Genomic DNA, 16,119 nt, shown 5'->3' on the forward strand with positions numbered 1-16,119 from the left:
GAGGCAGAGTGTAACTGACCCGGAAGTTACGGTCTCCCGATGTCGTTCACTTTGTTTGGTCTTTTGACAGCTGGGACTGAAAAGTACCTTCGTTTACATTAAAGGACGGTAGAAATCTGTGCCGTCAATGGATGGGCCGAGTAGGGCTCCAAGAAAATTTGGAGACTGTTCCTTACAGGAATTCATATATTTCTCCAGGCATAAGTCCTGCTGTTCTCAGTTCTTGCACGCGTTTAGCGTGCCGTCTATGGTCCGACCTCTGGTCAAACCCAGAACCCCAGAGGTCGGACCATAGACGGCACGCTAAACGCGTGCAAGAACTGAGAACAGCAGGACTTATGCCTGGAGAAATATATGAATTCCTGTAAGGAACAGTCTCCAAATTTTCTTGGAGCCCTACTCGGCCCATCCATTGACGGCACAGATTTCTACCGTCCTTTAATGTAAACGAAGGTACTTTTCCGTCCCAGCTGTCAAAAGACCAAACAAAGTGAACGACATCGGGAGACCGTAACTTCCGGGTCAGTTACACTCTGCCTCCGGTTCAAAAGTGGCAGCAGGCGGGTTACCAAACGCGAAAGCGGCCGATCCCGAGCGGAGGAAGTAGACGAGAAGGGAGGATTATATCCTGAGAAATCGAAACTTGACATATAATAAGAGTTCTTGAAAACAAAGTTAATTCTTTGAAGACCTGTAAAACGAATATATGACACTGTAAATAGCCTTGAAAAAGCCCCGGCGCAAATCGCCACAGGGGGCGAAACACGTGTCGGCTGTTCATGTTTTAAACCTTATTTAATAAAAGTATTTTTTCTACATCGCTTGGACTCCGGATTCTTATTACAAGAACAAGGATTCAGCCTAAGGATATTTACAATTTGATCAAACGCACTCATCACCCCCTTCAAAGACTCCTGCTTTGCAGAACTGGTGCCCTCTTGCGTGGGTGAGAAGGACTGGACCTGCATCACTTGACCTCAGAACACAAAGTGACTCCAAGGCTAATTGGCTGGCCTCCTGAAGTCTCAAGCACAAAACAGGCTTCCAACCCCTGCACCTGGACTCTGCCATTGGTGAGTCTACCCTGCCAAGTGGGGCCACCCCAGTCTGGACCCTTGGAAGTAGGCCTAAGGTGCTTGCCAGTGGAACCATTTTCTCTGCAGAGCGGTGCATCCCTGAGCGGAACCAACACATTGCTGCTGCTGCTGCATGGTTTGGACACATCGCAAAAGACTTGCATCGCCACCACCTCCGACATCTTGGGACCAGCGCATCGCATTCGGACATGGTGCTGTGCAAAGCTTTTTCCGGTGCAAGCTCCTCACATTCCTCATCAACAGCAGCCTTGATGACTACGATGAAACTCTGCATCGCAGCTTCAGCGCTCATTGGAATAAGCACATAGCCTCTGCTGTGTCTCGCATCCTTGACACTGGACTTTGCATTGCAAACCCCGGCAACAGGATCCTTGACGTCGACACAACAGGACCTCGCACTGCAGCCTCGCCACATCTCGGAATTGACGCATTGCCTGTGCTGTGTGAAGCATCTTTGAGGCAAATTCACGCAATGCTCTGCAGGCAGGAGTCAATGTACTAACTGGGTCCCTGTAGCCGGACCGCGCTCTATCGCAGTCAGCCTGAACGTATGCCTTTGTACCTGTCTATGGCAACCAGATAACCCTGATTGCGCTTTTTGGCACTGCTTTTCACTATAAACTTTAAAAATTAGTATCTCTGGTTCTACTAATTGGATTTTTGTTATTTATTAAAGATCTATTTTTCTAACTTAGTGTGGGATCTTTCTGTGTGGTGTTTTCAATGTTTTACAAGTTTTCACAAATCTTTACACACTGCCTCTAAGTTTAGCGGGACTGCTTAGTGCCAAGCTACCAGAGGGGAAGCACAAGGTTAATTTAAGGTTTGCCTGCCTTTTACCCGAACCAAGATTGTGGTTGCTGCTTGATCAGGGCACATGCCTCAGTGTAAGGCTGGGCTGGAGCAGCATCACCCTCACATATGTGCAATAAAATACACTGCTGGCATGAGGTTCCACTCTTACATGGAAATGTTTGTTTATTTTCAAGTAAAAGCTCTAGCATCATGTTGAGCATGAGCAGCTACCTGGAGAGGAATGAGCATCTATTGATGGGCCAGCGCCTTGGTAACCCAAGGCCAGTCACCACCGAATGGAACCACGATAAAAGGGTAATACTTGTAACAAATTCTAGCTATAATTATTTTGAGTGGCAGCGTAATACCACTTCCCATCAGAGGGCAACAGTATTATTAATTGCTGATGGTTTAAAAAATGTCTTCATAATCAGAGAACTGGTCGCAGATGTGCTAAAAAACCAAGTAACACTAAATAGTCATCTGTACATCTCCCAGTTTACAGGTAATAAAATGCATACAAGACATCTAACAATAAAGGGAAGAGAATGGTAGCTATGTGCTGTCTCGGGTCGCCATCCATTGCTCCAGATTCAGTGGAGCGTCTTCAAGGTTCTGGCATGGTTTATGAAGTACCACTCCAAAATGGACTCTCCGCTAAAAGAAAGCCTGGTAAGCTTTCATTTACTAATGAAATCATGTATGCTAGAGGATGATTGTAAGCATGTTATGTTATGTTATATTGAGCTTATAAAGCGCGCAGCTACTCAAAGTGTCCCTGCGCTAGCTCCTGAGAGAAAGGAATGTTCGATTATCAGATTAAAACAGTAAAGTCTTGAGTTTCTTTTTAAAAATCAATGGGTCTTGGGTGGTCCTCAGGGCTAAGGGCAGCAAGTTCCAGGCCAAACCGGCCCGGCGCACAAAGGAGTTGCCACCAAGTCGCTGGCGCTTGAACTTCGGAACCTGCAACAGCCATTGGGCGGAAGACCGAAGCACTCGCCCTGGCACATAAAAGGCAAATCTCCTTTGTAGGTATAATGGGCCGGTGTCAAACGGGGCCCGGTGAGCAATAGTCAGCACTTTGAATTTCAGGCGTGCCTCAACTGGCAGCCAATGCAGAGCACGCAAGTGGGTCCGTACACTATCTCTGAGAGAAAGCCCCATAAGGAGTCTGACCGCCGAGTTCTGCACGACCTGCAATTTTTTGACCAGGGACCCCGAACAGCCCACCAAGAGGGCATTGGTGTAGTCCAAACGGGACAAAATCAATGCACGGACCACAGTTTCTCTGGAGGTACTCGGCAAAAGGGGGAGAAACTTCCTCAGGCTCTTGAGTATGCCAAAACAAGTGCCGGCCAATTTCTTCACATGCGTCACAAAGTGCAGGTTTTGGTCGAACCAGATGCCTAGATTTTTTACTGCGCCAGTTCTATCCGAGGGCCGAGGAAAACCCGGGGGCCAAAGCCTCTCTCTGAAATATTAAGGAAAGGAGCCAAACAACAACACCTCTGACTTCCCTTCATTACATTTCAACTGAGCGTTGGATAGCCAGTGAAAAGCAGAGGATAGGCAGTTTTGGGCCAACACGGCCGAGTAAACCTCCTTGGGCCAGGTGAACAGCAGCTGGGTATCATCGGCGTAAGCCATCACCTTAGCCCCCAGTGATTCTGCAAGATACACGAGCGGAGTCACATAGATGTTAAAAAGGAGGGGGTAAGTGATGAACCCTGTGGCACCCCCGTTGACACCGGCAGAGGCGCAGAGGCACTCGGGGGGAGTCAAACTTGCTGCTGGCGGCCCTCAAGGAAGAAGCTAATCTAATGCCAAGCCTTGCCAACAATGCCAATGGCAGAGAGGCGATAGAGGAGCATGGCGTGAGGGAACGTGTCGAATGCCGCAGAGAGATCCAGCATAACCAACGCTGCCCTCCCGCCGGCATCCAGACACTCCCAAATTGCCTCTGCAACCTCCAGCAAGGCAGACTCCGTGCTGTGAGCAGCACGGAAGCCCGACTGGGCAGGATGAAGCCCTTTAGACTCCTCAATGAACTTGGTGAGTTGGAAGGTGACGGCCTTCTCACAAACTTTCGCCAAACTTGGAAGTAGCGAAATAGGGCGATAGTTCTCAGGCACTAAGGGGTCCAAGGAGGGCTTCTAAAGCAGCGGATGGATCTGGGCATGTTTCCAAACTGTAGGCACAGAGGCAGTACAGAGTGACTTATTAATCAAGAAGTTCACCTCTGAATTAACGGTGTCAGCCAGGTCTGACAGAAGCCTAGCAGCACAGGGATCATTGGGGGAGCCGGACTTAAGAGCTTTCAAGATTTTAAGGGAGCTGGCCAAATCCACTAGCCCAAAGTCCGAGAAGGTGAAGAGAGGCTCTGCCCTGCTAATAAGTGGAGAAGACACTGTATCATGGAGCCATGGAGAGATGGAGAGCGAAGCTTGGATACTGGATATTTTATCCTTGAAGAAAGCCGCCAAGGAATTACACCAGGAGTCAGAAACGGGTGTGGCCCCCGACTGAGCACAAGAGGCCAGAAAGCTTTGAACGATGGAGAAATTCTCTTTAGAGTTGTTTTTGGCACGCTCAATACGCGTGGCATAGTAGAGTCCCTTGGCATCTCCGATAGCTGTATAGTAGAGCCTTTGTCTTGCTCTAAGAGTGTTCTTATAGACAAGACAGTAGCCTCGGGCACGCCAGGTTCTCTCGACAATTTTACACTCCTGTTTCAGAGTCCTCAGCTTGGAAGAGAACCAAGGCTTAGAGGGGGCTTCTCTCCTCAGCTTAGACTGGCACGGGGAAGACTGTGACGCTACCGAACCTGTAATCCAATCCGCAAACTGGGCTACGTTGTCCTCAAGATCCCATAGAAAGGAGGGACGAGAAGCACCCAGTGCGACACTAAGAGCCCCTATGTCCGATCTCCTAAAAGCTGGGGGGCGGTAGCAACGGGCAGGGCGAGAGGAGTCCAGCGGAGTCCAAGAGAAAAAAAATCGGGAAATGGTCAGACCAAACAACCGTTCTTGGTTTTTTCACCCATAAATGGAAGTTGGCCCCTATAATATCTAGGGTGTGCCCGCCAAGATGGGTGGTAAACAGAACTCTTTGAGAGAGGCTCGCCAGATGGAAGGCGTCCAACAAGGGAGAGGCGTCCAAAGCCTCAGCGTGGTCAAGATGAATATTGACATCGCCAAGAAAAATTAACCTGGAGAAGCGCAAAACTCGCTCAGCTAGGGCTTCCCCACAGGAGTCCAAAAAGTGCTTGGACGGACCGGGAGGTCGGTAGACCAAAGAGCCCCCGAGCGTAAAGTGAGCGGAAAATTGAATGCTGAAGTTGAGAACCTCACAATCTCCCAAGAGAGAGGAAGATTCGCAAAGCAGGGTCCAGCTGTCCCTAAGCCAAATGGCGAGGCCACCACCCCTGCCCGACTGGCGGTCGAGCCGATGAACTTTATAACCGGCATGAGTGACCAGAGCAACTATCGGATTGGAGTAGGCATCAAACCATGTTTCTGTGACAAACAACATGTCATGTCATCCACAAATAGATACATAATGGTGCTCACTCCCCCAGTAAAAGCATGAAGATATGATGGTGGAGTGCTAACTAGTTTATTGTGGAACCAGGAGACTCGAGTTTTAATACAAACTCCCCCTTGAGCTTTTTATGGGTTCCAGGACAAATCACCTTATCTCCATGTCCTCAGTTGCCCTATTTGCTAAAATGGGTGACCCTAGAGCAAAGGTAAGGGGAGAGGAGTTGGCCTAACGGCTAGGGCGGTCGACCTCGAATCTGGGGAACTGGGTTCGAGTCTCGGCAATGAAGCTGAACATTCTGTGATTCTGGGCAAATCACTTAATCTCCCTGTGCCTACCAAAAATGAATGTGTCCTCATGTAACGCAACTGGTGCTATTTAAAGCGCTCTGATACCTTCGGGTCAAGTTTGCACTGTATAAAACTCAGTAAGATAAAATAAATACATAAAATAAAGCTGAACTGTAAGAACCAAGTTAAAACAAAACATAATGGAAAGGATCCAAACGGCTTTGTATTTTTTACCCACACTATCCTGTGATTCCATTGTATTGCAATTTCATTATTACGTACTCCATAACACTGATAAAGCACCTACGTACACTGGCAGACGGGTAACATGCTGCAACATTGATGAGAGCTTGTTTGGAAGAGTTTTGAAATTGAAGAGTGGAAAATGTGGGAAGCATTTTTGTTGTGCAAGATTGGCCAGAGTAGTGCTCTCATCCTGACGTCGGTCACAGAATCTAAGAGGGTTGTGGATAGAGGAGGAGTTAGGGACATTCGAGTCATACGTAATGAGTAGCCAAATGCGCTCCTCCGGTCGCTGCGATTGATTAGCTGTGCTAGTATCAGATAATGTCAGATATCACTGCACGTGTGGACTTTCCTACCATCCTAGACATATAGAGAACAGTGGTTCACACAGATCTCATATTTAAACCAGTTATGTATACAAAGCAGAAAATACTACTGTAAACAAAATGATACATAGAGAACATTATATAGGTTCCAGGTTTAAGAAGTGCTTTATTAGCAGCATAAAATACATTACTCTGTAGATATCACACAACAACAAGTGTTCATATGTGTGAAGTGCGCCCTGTGCAAGAAACCACAACCAAACCTCAGAAAATCAAACTTGGTTGCTTTGATAAACAAACAACTGCACAATTCCTACTCCATTACAACAGGCCCATAGTCGACTGTATACGTGCCACGCACATGATGGCACTTTACACATTGTTGTTGTGTGATATCTACAGAGTATTGTGGTTTATGCTGCTAAGAAACCACTTCTTAAGCCTGGCACCTATGTATTGTTTTTTATGTATCATATTGTTTACAGTAATTTTATTGCTTTGTATACATAACTGAGTTTCGAACGCGATCTGTGTGACCCACTGTTCTCTATAAAATAAATATGCAGATTCACATAGACATTTGGGTGCTCTTGTTTCTCAAGATAAACCATCCTAGACAGGCAAGGATTAGGATTCTTGCTTTGCTGGAGCTGCAGGGGAGCAATTCACAGCAAAGCACTGAATTACGGTCAGCGGGTGCTGTTTGGAGCCCTCAAAGGAGTGAGTGGACAGCCCCAGGCATTCACTCAATACAGGCAGCCATGGTAAATGTTCACTCAGTCCACTCAGAAGTGAACGAGGAGCAGCTCATAGGTCTGCACTGCTTACAGGATGCCTCGACAGATGATGTACATGGACTACCCATGAGCGATAGGTGAGCATCCCCAAGCACGCACAGGTACAAGCAGCCGTGGTGAATGACCCAAAGCATCCAACCAGGAGCGCAGTAAACATATGGGATCTCCTGATCAAAAACGACCCCCACATCGTGTTTCTTACCGAAACTTGGATCAAACCCTCTTCCAACCACACTATTGCGGTGGCTCTCCCAGACGGCTACCGAATTAAAAATCTCGACCGGCGAGGACGGGAAGGGGGGCATAGCCATAATACATAAGGAATTTATATCTATCTCTATTCTAGATTGGATGTGTAAGGACACAATAGAATGCCTAGTTTGTAGATTTGATCTACACCCACAACATAGCTGGAAAGGGGCTCTCGTTTATAGACCCCCTGGCCCTCTGTTAGGTTTTACTAAAAAACTGATGGAACTCATCTCCTCCTTGTAATTTCTACGCAAAATTTCGTACTCCTGGGGGATTTTAACATCCGCAGTGAAAATGCCTCCAATCTTGATGCCACAGCTTGCCTAGCAGATTTGGCCACACTCGATCTCTTGAATATCAACAACGCCCCTACCCACTCTGCGGGGCACACTCTAGATCTTATCTTAACCAATTCCCCTAACATCATCTGTGGGGAAACTCGTCCTTTGACTTGGTCAGACCATTCTTTGGTGGATTTCCAACTCATGAGTCCCAGAAATCACTCCAACTCATGAGACCCAGAAATCACTCCACCTCTAAATCCCACGTCACCCGATGGTACAGGCCAGAGGCATAAATTAAACCTGACCAATTCCAGACTCCTTTCTGCTCCTGGAACACTGATACTGACACATATAGTGTAGAAGAACTGCTTGCTCATTTTAATTCCATCTTACGATCCACTGTAGATCACGAAACCGCAGACCCACCCTGCCAAACACTCTCTAACTAGTTGGTACTCCCCTCCCCTCCGGACGGAAAAGAGCCAATGTAAAAAATTGGAACAGAAATGGCGACACTCACACAATACACAGGACAAAGAGAGATTCAAAGCCTCACTGTCTTCTTATAATAAAAACTTAAAGTCCACACGGAAATTGCATATCGCAAATCAACTAGAACAGGCTGGGAACAACTCTAGGACCCTTTATCAGATCCTGAAGACCTTCACTAACCCTAAGGCTTGCAATACTGCAGAGACGCCCTCACAGTCACTGTGCGACAAAATAGGGTCCTTTCTAACCCAGAAAATAGATGCTATTTACCATAACATTATCTCATCCAATGGAATTCCTAATAACCCCTCTACAGAACGCCTTGTAACCTCCTTCAACACTGCGCAGTTGCACTTTTTTCCTTCACTTACCCCGGTAGAGGTAGAATCTCTTCTAACCAAAGTAAAACCTGGGTCTGCCCTAGATGTAATCCCCACAAAGATCTCCTCCCGACTAGCTAAACAGCTAGCCACACCCATTTGCACCATCCTCAATAGCTCTTTGAGGGTCGACAGACTCCCTCTCGAATGGAAAGCAGCACAAGTCGTTCCCATTTGTAAAAACCTTAAAGTCCCCACTACTGAGCTGTCCAATTATCGCCCCATTTCTCTGCTCCCCCTTCAGAGAAAGCTTCTAGAAAAACACATAAACAGGCACTGGTCTGATTTTGTTGAAACCTCACATTGCCTGGATGTCTCCCAGTCAGATTTACGGGCCAAGCACAGTACCGAGTCCGCCCTGATAGAGGTAACTGATAACATCAGAATGGCCCTGGACAAGAGTCAGGCGGCACTTTTAGTGCTGCTTGTCCTATCTGCGGCGTTTGACACCATCTCTCACCAAATCCTACTGGAGGGACTTCAGGACATCGGGGTCCACGGGGTTGCACTGAAATGGATGACACATTTTCTAACAGACAGAACCCAGACAGACACTTTGAGCACTTTTAGATCTAAGACCACCAAAGTTACCAAGGGAGTACCGCAGGACTCCTGTTTGATCCCTACCCTTTTTAACATTTATGTTACTCCCTTGGATAAACTAATGAGGACCCTAGGGTTTATTTGCATCTCCTACACGGACGACACCCAGCTCCTACTCTCTTTTGATCAGTCCTAACATACAACTCATCTTTTCGGAGGGCATGAAGACAGTTGCCGCCTGGATAAGGGCTAACTTCCTTCAACTGAAATCGGAGATCATGTTGTTTGGAGGTACAGCTATAAGCTGGACTTCTGGTTGGTGGCCGGAGGAGCTGGGTTCTGCTCCCACTCCAAAAGCAGTGGTCAAGAACCTAGGAATCCGTATTGACCAGAATCTTACGCTCGAAGCACATGCCACTACCACCGCTGGTACTTGCTTTTACACAGTCAGCTTCCTGAGAAGAATATTTACTCTGTTACCTTCCCCCACGTGAAAAACACTGATGCAAGCTCTAGTATTAAGCCGCCTGGACTACTGCAACGCACTGTTGGCGTCAGCCAACGAGGCTTCCCTAAACAAGTTGCAAGTGGGCCACAATATGGCAGCCCGATAAGTAGCAAATGCCGCTCCAAGAACGGCCTCTATACCACTTCTTAACAAACTCCACTGGCTCCCTGTGAGAAAGCGGGTGTAATTCAAGATCTGCTGCACTGTTTTTAAAGCTCTGTATGGCCTAGGGCCTTCCTACCTATCTTACAAACTGTTAAAGTATACCCCCTCTCGGCCCATCCGATCAGGGTCCAAGCTCCTACTTTGCACCCCGAGAATTAAAAAGGCTTGAATGGGTGGCAAAGCATTTACTTACCTTGCCCCGACTTTCTGAAACGAACTCCCCTGCCAGCTAAGCAACTGCCAGAGCCTTCCACATTTTAGAAAACTGTTAAAAACCAAACTCTTCTGAGGCCCACTCATTTGGCTGTAGCATGATGTCCCAGGGTGGAGATACACCTTACGGGGTGATTCGGGCGCTATATCAATTAATAATAAATATCAGCAATTACCAATACCTGGCATTTTCACTGTTTGTTAGCTAGGGAAAGTATTTAATCATAGTCAACCCATGAGCAACAGAGCAGCAGCCCCTGCACTGGCTAAAGGAAGTGACAGGAATTGCTGTATACAGCTCATATAGGAGCAACAGAGCAGCAGCCCACAAGCCTGCACTGGCTGCAGGAAGTGAGAGGCAATGCTGTATACAGCTCACATAGGAACAACAGAGGAGCCGGCCACAGGCATGCACTAGTGACAGGTAGGCATGGTAGATGCTATATGGTGAATGCCCTCTAGAGTCCACCCAGGAGGGACACTACACAAAACTACATGTTTGTGTTCTTCTTTTATTGTGCACATCTGAGCTATGTTTTAAAATACAACTCCTGGAGCTGAGCGCCAAGGTTATTCTGGGTTCAAACTATTGTGCATGTGGAAGCACCCCTTTCTAACAAAAGGCAGGACTGCAGAACAGTACTATACATTATTTACTATTAGAAACGCCTCATCGGGAGGTAAGAGTGAAATTCAGGACGAAAACGTAAACACCGATAAAATTAAAATAATTTTCATTTATAAAGTGCTTTTGAGCCCTCAAATGTATCTTGGCACTGGCTTCTCTAATAAAAAAGAACCTGATCATGAGAATACTGGCAGTAGACCACTTTACCAGGAAGAACCAAGTCTTCCGTGCATTCCTGAATAGCATCAGGCCTTGAAATGTTCTTAGTGAGGGTGGCAAACTGCTTCCCGGTTGTGCAGCTCTGACTGAAAAGGTCCGTCCCCAGTTCTAAATTTATGGAACTTTGGAACACAAAGAAGATTGGCCTCGGAAGAGCGCAGAGCGGTTGACAGCGAATAGTGTTTGAGTTTCTTTGCAAAAACGGGAGCCCATCTTACCCCGAACGTAAAGCATCGAGACTTGAAAGTGATCCTCTCTGTTACAGGAAGCCAGTGAAGCTCTGCAAGGGCCATGATGAGGATGAAGATCTGGGCAGGTTAAAGGTTTGAATATACACTGGATGCTTAAGTAAGTAAGCTGGAGAGCTCAAAAGTAGGGCATTGCAACAATCCAGTCTGCTCAGAACAGTGCTTTGAACCAGCAGCGTTCTTGCTGGCATGGGAAGATAAGGCAGTGTTCCCTAGCATGTGCAGGAGGGCAATGCAGGTGGGAGAGGTCTTATCAACATGTGCAGTGAGGGAAAGGCCACTGTCTAGCTGTACTCCTATGTTACCTAGATATGAAGACAATGCCAGCAGCACACTGTGCAACAGGGGCCAAACATTAGATGGTAAAGGAGGGTTGATTTCCCTGTCGCATAACTGGAGGATCTCACTTTTATCACTTTACATTTTAGCAAAGTTATTATTGAACCAAGCTGAGATGTCTCTCAAGCAATTGTGAAAAGTGTCCTCCAAAACAATCTGGGAGTGGTCTAAAGTTATGGTCAACTGAGTATTATTTGCATAGTGGATAAAACTGATGCCATGAGATCTGATTGGAGCGGCAAGTGGGCGTAAATGAACATTAAACAGGGTTGGACTTCGGGACGAACCCAGGGTCACCCCATGTTGAAATGGCTTAAAGGAAAAGCAAAATGGGTGCATTTGTATGGCTTGTGATCTGTCCTCCAGACAGGATTAAATCCAGGGAAGAGCTCTGCCACTCACTCTGATGAAAAATATTTGGGACTCTTAGAAATTATGAGTGGCTCTTAGAATATCTGATGCTCTAAGAACACTGCAAAGTAAACATGTTTGAACCAAACCTAAATGTGTACGGTTTGTCCAGTGGCATCAGGGACTTTCATTAATTTATCTACTTTAGGTAATGACATCTGGACGAAATCCCCACTCTTTAAAAGCCGAAATAGAGAAATCAACATGCAGTTTAGTTTCACATATTATCAAAAGCTGCTTTGACCCCTTTGAGTAGAAACAATGTTTTCCGTTGAAATTGGAAAAGTATGCATGAGGTGAGGGATTACAACAAAAAGGCCTCCCCCCTCACCTTATGATATGCATGTCTCAAGAGATCTCATGCTGGACAGACACTTAGTTTCAGCCTGGTTAGCACTTGCACTATGACATGTGTCACAAAAATAGGGATCCATGCAGAGATCAGTAGAACGACTTACCTGTGCCAAGAGCTCCATGAAGTGGGGGGATGTGCAGTTGAACAGGTCAGGTTCGCACCAGCCCTTGTCTACGTCGCAGTGCCGGATCGCTGAGCCTGTAAGATGAATTCAAATAAATCAGATTTTTTAACTGCGTGCATAATTTTTAAACAGCATCCTTGCTGCAGCTCACACTGTGTAGACCAAGTTAAATACCCTGCTGCCCTTTGTGCCACTTTTCATTAACATGCATGCCATCAATGTGAGCACCTCTGCAGGCAACATTCTCATTTACAGACCTTGATGTTAATGGGTGCGATAGATGATGCCGTAAGCATCCACAAAATCCTTAGGTTTGAGTACATTTTATTTGGATATATGATGTTAGCACGCATACTTTTAGCACGCATACCATTACCACTCATTTTTTACAACGCAGGACCTTTTACAACGAATACCTTTACAACGCATTACACTACAACGCAGGTACTATTACAACGCATACCATTACAACGTAAGTATAGGTAAGAATATAATATTTTAAAATAATGTCATTAATAATAATTTAAATATTTTAATTCATTAATAATTATTTATTATTAAATATTGTAATTAAGTATATTAATTTTTATTTATTAATTTGTAAATATATATGTTAAAAATACCCCTGTACCCCAAAACCCAAACCCAGCCCAGAACCCTAAAAATACCCCTGTACCCCAAAACCCAAACCCAACCCTGAAACCTAAAAATACCCCTGTACCCCAAAACCCAATCCCAACCCTGAAACCTAAAAATACCCATGTAACCCAAAACCCAAACCCAGCCCTGAAACCTAAAAATACCCCTGTACCCCAAAACCCAAACCCAGCCCAGAACCCTAAAAATACCCCTGTACCCCAAAACCCAAACCCAACCCTGAAACCTAAAAATACCCATGTACCCGAAAACCCAAACTCAGCCCTGAACCCTAAAAATACCCCTGTACCCCAAAACCCAAACCCTGCCCTGAAACCTAAAAATACCCCTGTACCCCAAAACCCAAACCCAACCCTGAAACCTAAAAATACCCCTGTACCCCAAAACCCCAAACCAGCCCTGAAACCTAAAAATACCCCGGTACCCCAAAACCCAAACCCAGCCCTGAAACCTAAAAATACCCCTGTACCCCAAAACCCAAACCCAGCCCTGAAACCTAAAAATACCCCTGTACCCCAAAACCCAAACCCAGCCCTGAAACCTAAAAATACCCCGGTACTATTACAACGCATACCATTACAACGTAAGTATAGGTAAGAATATAATATTTTAAAATAATGTCATTAATAATAATTTAAATATTTTAATTCATTAATAATTATTTATTATTAAATATTTTAATTAAGTATATTAATTTTTATTTATTAATTTTTTATTACCCCAAAACCCCAAAACCTAAAAATACCCCGGTACCCCAAAACCCAAACACAGCCCTGAAACCTAAAAATACCCCTGTACCCCAAAACCCAAACCCAGCCCTGAAAGAAATGCGTTACTTACCCTGTAACAGCAGTTATCCAGTATTGGTGTCTTTCATAGATTCACATGCCTGAATCATTCCCCGTCGCCGAGACGGGAGCCTCCGGTACATAAAAAAGTAATGTCCTAAGGACATACATAGAGAATATAGGCCGAAGGGCCGCCCCTTTGGGGCCTTTCCACGTCCTTATGTAAAAAGGACCGAACTCTCATCGTTAGCCAATCAGCTCCGACCTCCCTCTAGAACCTTCCCGGGAGGAGCCTCAGTCCCTCAGATTTTCGTACGCACCCATCTAGGGTGTCGCATTGTAGACATAGAGGTACGTGAGTCCTTACCGGGGAGGCGGGAGGGTTGCATGTGAATCTATGAAAGACACCAATACTGGATAACTGCTGTTACAGGTAAGTAACACATTTCTTATCCAGTATTTGGGTGTCTTTCATAGATTCACATGCCTGAATCAGAGTAGTTAGCAGTTACACATGCATAGTGGTAAAGCACATTCCCACAACCAGCAGGCCTGCATAAATCACAGACAACGTGAGAGAAACATGGTAATATACAGTCATGCATATAGCAGAGATAAACAAAGACCATGAAGAATGTGCATACCTGGATGGCGGGACGAGGTAAGGCTCACCTTATTGGAAGAGATGGCGCAGCACCGCTTGTCCCACTGCAGCGTCCTTCTGCAGTTCGATGTCCAGGCAGTAGTGTCTGGAGAAGGTGTGCGGGGACTTCCAGGTCGCCGCTCGGCAGATGTCCAGAATCGTCACTCCAGCGAAGAGCGCCGCTGACGTTGACATCGCTCTGGTAGAGTGGGCAGCCACTCGGTCCGTCAAAGGCCGTCCGGCCTGATCATGGCAGAAAGCAATCGCTGAAGAAATCCAGCGGGAGATGCTCTGTTTCGTCAAGGGCAACCCCATGCGCGGGTTGCTGTAGGCTACAAAGAGTTGAGAAGACTTTCTGACGTCTTTGGTCCTGTCCAAGTAGAATTTGAGACACCTTTTAAGGTCCAAGGAATGCAGCGCCCTTTCCGCCGCCGTGGAAGGGTTCGCAAAGAACGACTTGAGGACAATTGGTTCGTTCAGATGAAAGTCCGACGGCACCTTAGGGATGAATTTAGGGTTGGGCCTGAGTACCACTCGGTCGTGCCTGAATTGGAGATACGGTTCCTGAATAGACAGCGCCTGAAGTTCGCTGACCCGTCTGGCTGACGTCAGGGCTAGCAGGAGTGCCGTTTTCCAGGAAAGATGTTTGAGTGAGGCCCGGTGTATGGGCTCGAATGGGTGTTTCATGAGTTGGTTGAGCACCAAGTTCAACTGCCAGGTTGGAGGGACTTTCCGAGGCCTCGGAAAGGACCTGTAGAGCCCTTTTAGAAATTGCTTTATCAGTCGACTGGACCATAGGGAGGGTCCAGATGGGGTCCTGGTGAATCTTGAAATCGCAGCGAGGTGAACTTTAATGGAGGCGTGAGCCAGCCCCGATTGAGCCAGGTGGAGGAGGTACGGTAGCAGTTGTACCGGGGCAACCCGGAGGGGGTGTAAGTCGTGTTCCGAACACCACATGCAGAACCTTTTCCACTTCAGCGAGTAGGTTTTGTTCGTGCTGCCCGCCCTCGCTTTGGCCAGTACTGCCCTGCAGTCCTGCGGGATCTCTAGGTCTCCGAACTCTCGGTGCTCAGGAGCCAGGCCGATAAGTTGAGCGAACGGAGGTTCGGGTGGTGTACCTGGCCTCCGGACATCGTTAAGAGGTGCGGGTGTTGTTGCAGGTGAATCGGGGGCCTGATGGACAGGCGAAGCAGGTCCGAGAACCAATGTTGTCTCGGCCAGTACGGCGCAATCAGTATCAGGGTGCACGGTTCTGTCTTCATCTTCCGGAGGAGCCTCGGTATCAGCGGGAACGGAGGAAAAGCGTACGCAAACACGCTGAACCAGCCGATGGAAAAAGCATTTCCCAGTGACCCCCGTTGGGGATGCCAGCTTGCGTAGCTTTGGCATTTGGCGTTCCCTGCCGTCGCGAAGAGATCGATCTTCGGGGTCCCCCACTGTGAGAAGACGTGGGCTAGCGTGTCGCCGTCCAGCTCCCATTCGTGGGAGAGAGAGGTCTGTCTGCTGAGGGCGTCCGCGATAGTGTTGTCCTTCCCAGGAACGTACTCCGCTTTGAGGGAGAGTCCGTGCGTCACCAACCAGTTCCAGATTCTTTGCGATTCTCGTGAGAGAGAGAGAGATCGCGTTCCCCCCTGTTTGTTCAGGTAGTGCATCGTCGTGGTGTTGTCTGTTTTGACGAGCACCGGGGAAGTGCCTATACGTGGCAGGAAGGCCTGCAGAGCCAGATACACTGCTCTCAATTCCAGTAGGTTGATGTGTAGTTGTTTCTCCTGGGCGTCC

At 47.0% G+C, this 16,119-nt stretch overlaps 1 protein-coding gene across 1 annotated transcript in view; it reads right to left on the reverse strand.

Annotated features, from left to right (window-relative positions):
• Nucleotides 1-16,119, reverse strand: part of CELSR3 (cadherin EGF LAG seven-pass G-type receptor 3) — a 690,139-nt gene that overhangs the window by 185,898 nt on the left and 488,122 nt on the right. The window contains exon 17 of the mRNA XM_086948740.1: nucleotides 12,232-12,326. Coding sequence (XP_086804866.1) covers nucleotides 12,232-12,326 — 95 coding nt within the window. The remainder of the gene's footprint in view (nucleotides 1-12,231; nucleotides 12,327-16,119) is intronic.

This window comes from Lissotriton vulgaris, unplaced genomic scaffold (genome assembly GCF_964263255.1).
Source record: "Lissotriton vulgaris unplaced genomic scaffold, aLisVul1.2 SCAFFOLD_410, whole genome shotgun sequence".
Classification (NCBI taxonomy): Eukaryota; Metazoa; Chordata; class Amphibia; order Caudata; family Salamandridae; genus Lissotriton; species Lissotriton vulgaris.